This window comes from Pundamilia nyererei, unplaced genomic scaffold (assembly GCF_000239375.1).
Source record: "Pundamilia nyererei isolate P.nyererei 1_Seehausen unplaced genomic scaffold, PunNye1.0 scaffold00002, whole genome shotgun sequence".
Taxonomy (NCBI): domain Eukaryota; kingdom Metazoa; phylum Chordata; class Actinopteri; order Cichliformes; family Cichlidae; genus Pundamilia; species Pundamilia nyererei.
In genome coordinates this window covers 3315846-3326846 of record NW_005187403.1, presented here as the reverse complement: position 1 = coordinate 3326846, position 11001 = coordinate 3315846, and the positions used below count along the sequence as shown (strand labels likewise).

Here is an 11001-nt window from a genome sequence, read left to right as displayed (position 1 = left end):
TACTGTACTTCTATTGCAAAACCCCAGCAAAAATCCTCAAAGTATTTGCATTAAAGGCATTGTGCAGAGATTACACCATTTACCTAAGCCTGATAACAATCACGTTTGACAATAAGGATGTAGAAGTAGGAATCGTTCCTACTTCCTGGTTTCCAACTGTAATCCCACTGTTCAGCTAGCAGTGTTGTATGTATTAATGCTAATGTGAAATAACACCCACTGATGATGGGTGGCTTTTTAAACCAATCTTTCTTGTTTGAAGAGATGTGGAAAGGTGGAGACATGAGGAAATCGATTAAAAACAAACAAACAAAAAACAAACAAAAAACAAACAAAAAACAAACAAAAAAAACCAAATAGAAACACAAACACAGAAACACACACACACACACACACACACACACACGACAAAAAACACAACCTGAGGTAAACACAAAAACATATTCATATAGTGAAACAAGTACAATGTATAGCAGCAGTTACGTCAAAATTATAGCACAGTAGTAATTGGGATTGTTGTGTGTTTTGTAGAACTACTATCTTTTGAAGAAAGAACAGAAGTGTGTGCACATCCACCCCGTCAAGCTGCGATTACTTCATATTTTTGCAAGCCGCAAGCTGGAATGTGACAAGACAAAAATCACTTCTAAAGACATAATGATGTGACACATACGAGTAATTTGCCTCTGTATTCCATGATGCATTATAACCTGCATTCACCGTGTATGTCCTCAAAAAATGTTTAATCTAAGATTAGTAATACATTTCTTAATGTGGCAGTTGAGCTAACATATTAAACTACTTCTACACTCTAATATCCCAATTGGATCAAGATGCTTAATGCATTACGGTCCACACATTTTAGCAGCAATGCTCAATGACCTGTCAGGTCATATTCTAAAGTGTTTGGCTACATCATTCATTTTAAGCACTTGCTAAGTAAGTAGGTAAGTAAGTAAGTACATTTTAGGTGCATCACAAAGGATTTAAATACTGCAATTATTACTCTGGCCAGCAGAGGAAGAGTGGATGGGCGTAAAAAATTAAAATTAAACAAAACAATAATATAAAAAAAAAATAAAATAAAAATCCATCATGGAATACATTCAGGCCATCTGCAACTTAAACATATAGATAAAAAAAAAAAAAAAAAAAAAATAACACTGCAACACAAGAAGACAACAACATGTAATTTCACAGTATTTAAAATCTACATATCCAACTATAGGTGAAAGGTGAAGAAGAGAACACTCTAGCAAGATTACTGTGAAGTCTTTAAAAGTCACAGTGATGCTGAACATAAATGGTTGCTATATAAAAAAAAAATAAAATAAAACCAAAACTTGATTGAAGCTCCTGCAACCTTCCCACTTTAAGTTGGGGTGTAAGGGGCCACCAACATGCAAAAGATGAAAGTACCCCACAGTGACAACCACCCAAAACATTAAAAAGTCATCCTCAAGATCATGCTTTTAGCACAAAAATTCCAACAACCAGTAACAAAAACATCAGTACATTGAGAAATTAACATAGTTAACATTGATTTGATGGTTTATATGGTTCTGACAACCAAAGTCACAAAAAAAAGCAAAAGAAAAAAAGCAAAAAAAACAAATCACTGAGACAGTATTTGTGCCATTGTGATATTTACGTCCAAAACACAATGACACAATAATCAGCAAACAGGATCTTGTTATCCTGCATGCTTCTCCTTCATTTGTCCTTTCCGAGGCTCAGACAATATAAAAGGATAAAGTAAGCATCTAAAGCTTTGATATGCCTGCAGATAGATGTCCATGTCACATTCACGCCACAAGACCAAACAATGATTCACTCGGACATCACGCCACAGCCAAGATTTTACACATTTTTCTAAGTCAGTGTGTGTAAAGCCCGTCATGCTACATTACAGCTGATTGCCGTAAATCTCCAGTAGAAGAAAACATGAGTACTGTAAATACAAGACCCAAAAAAAAGAACCTTATCAAAGCTCAACAACAGCTGTCAACACATTTCACTACAGCTTTTCCACAATGATATACACATGCTACCCATTTTCAGAAAAGCTGCTCATTTAAAAAACAAAAACTATGTGCTCCCATGTGACAAAACAGCTTTTTCTGTAGGAACTTTAAACCATCTCTGTACTTACAGGAAATGTGTCTCAAAGAACCTTCAGCTTTACTTCATAATACTTCTCGTTTACTCTTATAAACGCATATCTGAGCAGAAGACCTACATTTCTCCTTGTCTAACAAAAAGTACAGGGTTTTGTAAAGATTTCTCAATTTTTTCCACATTCATTTCTTCTCAGTAGTCCAGAAAACAAGATGTTTGGAGAATAAATGGAGAGGAAAAAGCAAAAAAACCCCAAAAAAACAAACAAACAAAAAAAAACCCCCAACAAACTACAATTTCTGATTCAGATATGATTAGATGAATTTTCCTCCAGTGATAAGGTTGTCCTGCCAGTCCCTTTTGCCCCTTTGTCTGTGCATAGGGGCACTGAGAACTGTAGCTATCATCTCCCTCCCACCCCATCCACCAGGTCAAGGAGGGGGGTCAGCACCCCTTCCCCTTCCCTCAGCAGGCAGATCCTTCCCCCCAGTAAAGGGTAACATGCTCCCTGGGATGGTTCCCGATATTGTCTCCCATAGTGAATGACCTGTATATAGAGAAAACCCTGATTAGAATACAACATTTTGGGTTAAATAATAAAAATTATTTTCAGAGTGGTACCAACCCCAACGATGAGGCACGTGCTGTGGAAACAGTTACACCCCATAAAAGGTTGCCAACCGTTCCTTCAGTGGCATTGGAAACTGATCTGCGAAGCGTCTCCAGTTGTCGTCTCCCACCTGGTTCTTAAACCCATGAAGGATCTGAAATTAAACACCACGAGATGTTTATACTGAGGAGTGCTTTTTAAAATAAATGCTGTGCATTTTAAAGGGTCAACTGCAAAAGCTGCCATTCCTGAATTTGGTCACTAGGGAGCAGCAATAACTGTTGATAAGCAATAAATGGGTTAAAGCCTGAGTGCAAATTCTGAAACCAGGCAAAACTGACAGAATTTATTCAGCGATTTTTATTGTTAGTGTTTTTCAGCTTTTACCTTGTAGAACATGTCTCTGAGGTCATCCTTTGGATTGACCCAGGAAGCCACTGCATCACAGAAGAATATAAAATCCTGTTCCAGAGAAAATAAATAAGGCGATGCTTCAGCTTCCAGAGTTATTAAAAACAAAGTGGCCACACAGTCATCTCTCTACTGCATCTCACCTGCACTACACCTCCTGGATTTACACTAATCATAGTGCAAATTCCTCTGAATGCGGAATCCTTCTCCTCGTTGTCCCTTATATTTCGCAGACAGGTGCACCTGACAACAGGGACGGCCACATTTAACACCACGCTTATCTTAAGAATACTTGAGCAACAACAGAAACCAGCATAAATCTGCAACTATGAATAACTAGTACAGAAACTCGGATGCATTCAGTACATGTTACTAAACTGACATGCATGTTTATAATACCAACTTTGAATGAAGCCAATTACCTCCTTTGACACAAATGTGTTTTCATTATCAATCCTTTTCTTCATATACTCTAAAGACAAATTACATTTTTCAAATGTGATCAAAATGTCCTGCAACAACTAACCCACAAAAATGAAGAACCACTCCCAATTTGCATCTGATCAAGGTTCAACTTCAGTGTTTTCTCCTCGTATGCCTCTGAACTGCTTCCAGTAACACTGCTGACACCTCCAAACCTGCACTTTTAATCAATGCTAGCATATTTTCCTGACATTTGCACAGTAATGTATGGTAAAGTGAAGCACGGTGCAGCTGTCATACACATAAGTCCCTGGGAACTGTTGCAATGATGCTTAAAACCTTTGTAAGCCTGTTGGTTCTCCACTCAGACTGATCAGGAAGAGTTTAAAAAGAAATTGATAATGACTGAAATATATCTCTTTAAAAAAAAAAAAAAAAAAAACTTTCCCTACTTTTTTCATTTCACCAAGGAGATCTATGAGTCATTGCACGTGTGCAAGTGAAAAAAGAAAAGAAAAGAAAAAGAGCATAAACGGAATGATTTAAAGGATCAGCAACTCTTGAAAGCTTTCTAGAGGTGCACTAGGAAGCAATGCTGAAGAGGCGATTGGTCAAGTTTGCCATGATTTGTTTGGGTTTTTTTAAAGCCACAGAACTTTTTGATCACTTTGCACATTTATCTAAATATGAAATTGTTTCCCGATTTACAACACATGAAGCATGCACACAAAAGAGATTCAAGTAAAATAAATCAAGCATTTTAAAATATTTAAAACTCAAACTCTTCTAATATCTTCACTGATGTCTTTGAGCAGTGTGTTCAGCAAAACCTCATCTTGAATATAACATTACTTTTTTGTTTTGTTTTCGAAGATCTACTAAAGAAGGTTTGGGGTCGTTTTGGGACAGGCACATGCAGCTGGGTGACTACTAAATGAGAAAGGAATTTAAGAATGCTCTTTCTCATTAAAAGACTGCATCCTTTCTCTGTTGTTGAACCAGCAGGCATGTGACAAAAAAAAAGAAAAATCTGATCCCATGCATCTTTTAGGTTGTTAGCGACAGTTTACAATGACAAAAAAAAAAACTAGAAATTAAACAAATTAATGTATAAAAAACACATGAAGGTGCTACTGAGGCAAAAACAAATCACAAGTAGGACCTAAAAGAGGACAGGGTTAGTCACACGGTTGGCAATGATTACAAACTGATAGGAAAAAAAAAAAAAAAAACAACCCAAAAAAAACTGAAAAAAACAAAAAAACAAACCCAAAACACTTTTGAGAAAGGAGAGTGAGGAGGGGAAGAGGAGGAGAGCTACAGGGGAGAAAAAGGGAAGAACAGGCGACAGACGAGAAGATCAGAGGAAAGCAGAGAGAAGATGAATTAAATAAAAGATTGAATAATACACACCAGGGTCTTATAAACTGCTGTAGCATGGGTGCCACCTCTTGAGGACAAACGTAACCAAGACGACCAATTGTTATTGCTAAGGTAACGCAATCACGGTTACACACCACCAAACGCCAACCAAGACATGAGCAATGAGGAGGGGGGAGGAGAAAAAAATAAAGAAAAAACAAACAACTCAGAGACAGAAATCAACAGAATCTGTGTATGATAATAAACAGAAGATTTCACTAGCGTTGATTATTACTGCCCCTTCAAGTCAAAAGGGAGGAATGTAAAAATATGACACTCTTAAAAAAAGACATACAACACGTTTAAGGGAGAACACATTGACAACTCTGACAGGACATTCATAGAAAAGGCAAACAATGGCATCTGCTTCCAGGAATTACATGGATTAAAAAAAAAGAAAAAAAGAAAAAGCTATTTAAATTGATCAATTTGATGAAACTGTACGTGCCAAGACACATGCTAATAAAAGGTGTAGCATGTATGGCGTAAAACAAGAGCAGTTCAGTGGGATTTTTTTCCCCCCTCTTAGCGATTTCTCCCTTAAACTCACAAATGTTAATTTTCATAAGAAACAGAAATGTTTTTTGTTTTGTTTTTCTTTTGGAAAAGAAATGACAGATTACTCCAAGCCAACTACATGGAGGGAGACTAGTATCCAGCACAGCAGGTTCTTATGAGGCAGAGAGGAGGGAGGACCTAAGTTTAAGAAGACACAAAACTATGCAACATTCTCATTAACAAACAGGCATTTATGAACAGTCCAATGACACATGCAGAAAGCAGATGGTATGCTCATTAGAGTAGAGTTCAGTGCAGGATCAGCTGATTAGAGGCAAACTGAAGAGTGCCGCTGTGCGAGCCGAGAATTTACAGCCACCTTAAACTGTGGTATTATGTGACCTAGTTTAAAAATAGTTCCAGTGGTATGCTGGCTCTCGTGGAAACATCCACGTTAACGGAATTTACACATGGCTATGTTTGCTAAGGTTTGATTCACTGTGGCGTTGTCAATTTATAGATCGATAACATGCAAGAAACTGTTAGTGGAAAGGTTAATGATCTGATACTTCAAAAATTGAAGTTGTATGAGGTCCAATTGTTAAGACATGGTTATTGATTATCATGTATCCTGCATCAAACATTGGCCATTCTTAACAACATTTAACATCTATTGGCAGATATGCATCCACATTTAAAGAACAGTAAATAAAAGCAACAAATAAACTGACAGCAAACAAACAGGAACACATCTATAGAGTCCCTAGTTTTATTTCCTTTTATTTTGGCAGGTCACACTTCACCCTTGCATGCATAATTTTGATGCAATGTTCACTTGACTCATCCAATTCAAATCTCCAATGCATTTGGTTCAAACAAGAGTAGAGTGTGCAACCTAAAAATAATCTCAGCTAGGTGCCCTACTTTTAGTCAGTTTAGGTGTCATTTGGGATTAGTTGTTTAGCTGATCAGTAACTATGTGAGGCTATGCAGTCATCTATCTATAATTCTGTGTAAGCTTTGCATTTGGTTTCATTACAATATTGTACTTCACCTCATAGAGCAAAGTCAGTCGACATTAGTTCATTCCAAGGCAGGGCTCTTACACGGTTTGCTCAGTTGAAGAGTGTTAAGAATTTCACACCAGGGCTTGCTCAAGGCTTCATTTTAATTTTATTTCAACTTACAGGCCACTGTGCCAGGCTGCAAATCAATACCTGAAATATTCAGCATACTTTGGTGAAACAAGCAAAACTAGTAAGGCTCATACCTTGGGAAAGGCTGAAATTAAAAGGGAAAGACACGCAGTCTAATAAGTATAGTTAATCCTGGCTAAGTGGACCTGAGTGAGTGAGTGTGTGTATAAGTGTATACACCTCCCTCTCTCTGTGTTTGTGTGTGTGTGTGTGTGTGGCAACCTGGCTGGCTGACGGGCTCAGCACTACCACCGAGTGGTACCTGTGTTCTCCAGTAGTGTCTTTGGGGTATTGGGCCTGTTAATGATCTCCACCAGTTGGTGCAGCACCATCGCAATGTATGGTTGCATTTCAGGCCCTAAGAGTGTAGGTATAAGAACTTAAGTTAATTCAGATTTTAAATGTGTCACTGTACATCGTCTTAAAAGAAAGGCACTCACCCATTTGTATAGATATCTCTCCAATTGCCCATGTTGCATTGTTGCACACTGATATTAACTCTGGGTTTAAATTTGTACCCAGTATGGGCATGAAATCAGCTGAAAGGAGGAAAATTAATATCTTAGAAAATTACTTGGAATTTATTGTCACTGGTGCTTCAGAGTCAAGTACACCGAACGTACCGATGCATGGTTTGACATGCTGGAAACAAGCCTTGGTGAGATCCCCTAGCAGAGCAAATGAACTCTGACGAACTTCTGGCATTTTGTCCTGAACAGTTAGAGAAAAAAAGAGAGCACAAGGTGAGACATGCAAGTCAGTTTACGTTTGTTTGTTTTTTTTCATGTTAAATACTTTTACAGGGCCTTACCTGCATGCACTGGTACATGAGGGTGAGGATATTGCTACGAGCCACCAGCTGCTCAATGGTGCCTCCCAATCCTTCTGCCAGTCCACTAAGAAGATCCAAAGCCACAATCATGAAGTCTTTGTCAGGGGCCTCATACTGTTCTGGTTGGGACTGATGAAGCTAGAAAATATAACATGACTTAATTTAACAGTAATAAATATTAAATAATAAGTTATATGGCTTCCATCTATGGATCCACCCCACTGTGGTAGTGGTTAAACGTCCACTAAATACCTTGTTTACCACTTGGGGCCAGTGCAGCAAATTGTAAACAATACTAACAGATTGTTAACTTAAAAAAAACACAATAAAAATCACCATTTTTGTTGTTGTTTTGCTTTACATCGAGTTCCACTTGACTACGCAGAGTCTCCAGCAGGTTTAAATGTTTTCATTTTGAATAAATAGATAATAGAAAATGCACAGAAAGTCTTTAAGTTGTCCATTCTAGACATTCTCACCATGGACTGAGCAAGGGTCTTTTGAACGAGGTTGACACAGCGTTGGTACACGGGCTCACAGTAGGGCAGGAAGCCACTCTGCAGTGCTGTGGCTACAGATGACAGACACTGAGGAAGGTAGGAATTGTGGGTTAGATACAAAAATCATGGATATTATGCAAAAATTTGGCACCTTTAAGTGTGCATGAGAAACTCACTTCTAACAAAGGGAAAAGATCTTTGTCTTCATCTTTTAGTTGGTTCCATTTCTGGATCAAGGGTGGCATCAACATCTGGATGTACTCCTAATTCATATCACACATTGAATGCACCGATAACAATGGCTGCCAATGTATTCTATTTTACATTCAAACAAATACAGCTTTTTTGATATTTTACAAAAATAAGTACATGATAACAGCAGTATTAATGTTAGATTTGCATAGAAATGTGAAGTGAAATCCAGCAAATGCTTCTGTTTTGCATACCGGTTTATTGAGATGGTGGCCCACTGAATCTGCAAGTGTTCCTATTGCGTCATAAAGAATTAGCAGATTTTTATGTTGGTACTTGCTGAAAGCAAACACCAGTGTGTCCAGGATGAATGCCAGGTAGGGCACCAGCTCTGTACAAGCCTCCTCCTCCAAAGTGGCAAAGGCACTGGCAGGGAAAGATTAAAAATGGGGGGTTAAAGCAATGTGTGAAAGTAACTACTCTGAAATTTGGATGCACCTGAATCCTTCAGGGGAATATGTGGGAAACACAGATGCAAAAAAAAAAAGAAAAAAGAAAAAAAGTCAGAGTTAATGTGCTGTAAAATGAGAGACATGGCTTTATCATCTCACTCACCTGCAAGCAGCCTCCTGCACACGCTTGTTGCTATCCAAAATGCGTTTGAGCAGCTCTGTCATTAAAGGCTTCAGGTAAACATCCGGAGGCTGGCTGACAACCCAGTGTGCATAGCGGCTCAGTGTCCAACAGGTGATAGAACGCACCAGGGCTTTCGTGTCAGACAAACACTGGATGAGATGAGGGATGAGCTCAGGCAGGTATGGGATCATTCCTTGCATGCAGCCTGGAGAAAAAGGATAACAAAAGTATTGTTTCAAAGTGGTACTTCTTCTGATTTTATATTCAAAGAGGGACCTCCCTCTCTTCATTTCCCCCTTCTTACCTTCAGCTATAGCCCCCAGCACTAGGATTCCAGACTCTTTAACTACCCACTCTGGATGGAAAAGCAGCTCTTTGAGAAGAGGCAGGATGTGCATCAACAGATCTTCCCTGAACACGTTGGCCAACACGTCGAGCGCTGCTGCTGAACACTTGCCTAACAGCACACACATACACAGAAACAAAGATCATACAGATGTAACAAGCATAATACAAACAAGCAGAAGACAATTAGTACACCATCTGCTTTTTGGGACTGTTAAAAAGGTGCACGATGTGGCATGTTTGTTCTACTGATTATAAAGTTACATAAAACCTAAGAAAAATGAGATCTTCCTCTTCTCTATTAGCCGTTTGGACTACAAGACAATGCAGGGCTCCTTTCAGTGGAGTTCATGGATAAAGAGCCACTATGAATTATTTTGAAACAACCATCACAGAGCAATCTAGACAGTTCAATTTAGATATGCACTGAACTCACGCAGGTTCCAGTCAGAGATAGTATCATCATCATCATCTAGTTCGTCATCTTCATCCTCCTCATCCTCAATTCCATCACCCTCATGCTGTTGGGCAACAGTGCGGGAGCGATGGAAGCGTGGTCTGATGTCTTGCTCGTTGTCTGGAATGGCCTCATCCTCTTCAATGTCTCCCTGAAAATGAACGTATGGTATAAAAATTCTTCAGCGTGTAGGCATTAGCATGAGAGTTCAGTCAGCTGAAACCAGAAATTAGCTATGCATTTTGTGTTGTAAAATGTATACAACTCTAATTTGTTTGTACATCACAAACAACTTAACTGCATGTCAGCTTGACTCCTGGAGCAGTTTATCATTGTACCGTCACGTAAACATATTAGGCAGTACAAACTGACCTTGAGCAGAATGATGTCAATCTCAGAGTACTTCATCCCGTTGACAAGCACCGGAGTGAGCCTGGAGCAGCGGCGGGAAAAATGATGAGAACAAAGGGCAAGGTTAGGGCAGAACTCACAGGCAATTACTCACATTTGGTCCCTGCTGTGGACACAGTTTAATGTGACAATTTGGTGACAGATGTTAAACCTGAGGTCAACTCTTAATCAGCCACCGTGAGGTGAGGAAAAATAACACCCTAGTACAAGGTCTTCGCTGACTTGCTGCCAAGGCTGCTATGAATCAGCTACTTTCAAAACCAGCATAAGTCTGTACATTACATCTGGCTCTGTGTGTGTGTGTGTGTGTGTGTGTTTTCTCTTACTGGGAGAGGTGGCCACACAGCACTTCCTTACACACCGGCTGCTCGGCCAGTGTCAGCCAGAACTCACAGGCCTCTAAGGCAACATTCTCGTCATGGTCCTGAGTCCTCTGTAGCATGTACTGAATTTAAAAAACAAAACATACAAATAAACAAAAACATTTTCATGTACAAATCTGAATATTTCATCCCAAAGGAAGGAATGCAACCAAATCTAAAACCTGCGACGCAGGTTCAACTATCTGTTCCGAGAATAGTTCATTTCATTCTTGTCTTATTATAATGACCATGGTGTATGTTTGATCAATGCCTCTAAGAGGAGTTGGGGAACAGACAATCTATATCAAACTTACTACATAAATTCTTATAGTACCAGGATCATAAACATCTATACAGCTTTTGGAAATAATTTTTACCTCACAGATAATATAAGTGTATGAGCTGATCTAAAAACGAACCACAACATTATAGTACATCAGTGCGTGCCTGTGAATTGTCCTCATCTTTAACGTTCATGAGTTCAGTACACGTTGCATATATGTTTTATAAGGGCCAAAGATTTGCAAGAGTCTAAATCAAGCAGTGATGTGAGTAACTGTAACTGGTTACTTTGTCTTCTATAATGAA

The 11001-nt window shown here is 38.8% G+C and overlaps 1 protein-coding gene across 1 annotated transcript in view; it reads right to left on the bottom strand.

Annotated features, from left to right (window-relative positions):
- Nucleotides 1-404: 404 nt before the first annotated feature.
- The window catches only part of tnpo1 (transportin 1), a 22397-nt gene continuing 11800 nt past the window's right edge, over nucleotides 405-11001 (bottom strand). Inside the window, exons 9-25 of the mRNA XM_005720174.1 lie at nucleotides 10378-10496; nucleotides 10013-10073; nucleotides 9620-9791; nucleotides 9143-9295; nucleotides 8818-9043; nucleotides 8457-8628; nucleotides 8187-8273; nucleotides 7990-8097; nucleotides 7490-7648; nucleotides 7302-7389; nucleotides 7119-7217; nucleotides 6941-7036; nucleotides 4976-5051; nucleotides 3283-3382; nucleotides 3116-3190; nucleotides 2744-2882; nucleotides 405-2665 (exon numbers count right to left, since the gene is read on the bottom strand). Of these exons, the coding sequence (XP_005720231.1) occupies nucleotides 2775-2882; nucleotides 3116-3190; nucleotides 3283-3382; nucleotides 4976-5051; nucleotides 6941-7036; nucleotides 7119-7217; nucleotides 7302-7389; nucleotides 7490-7648; nucleotides 7990-8097; nucleotides 8187-8273; nucleotides 8457-8628; nucleotides 8818-9043; nucleotides 9143-9295; nucleotides 9620-9791; nucleotides 10013-10073; nucleotides 10378-10496 (1899 nt within the window). The 3' untranslated portion in view covers nucleotides 405-2665; nucleotides 2744-2774. The remainder of the gene's footprint in view (nucleotides 2666-2743; nucleotides 2883-3115; nucleotides 3191-3282; nucleotides 3383-4975; nucleotides 5052-6940; nucleotides 7037-7118; nucleotides 7218-7301; nucleotides 7390-7489; nucleotides 7649-7989; nucleotides 8098-8186; nucleotides 8274-8456; nucleotides 8629-8817; nucleotides 9044-9142; nucleotides 9296-9619; nucleotides 9792-10012; nucleotides 10074-10377; nucleotides 10497-11001) is intronic.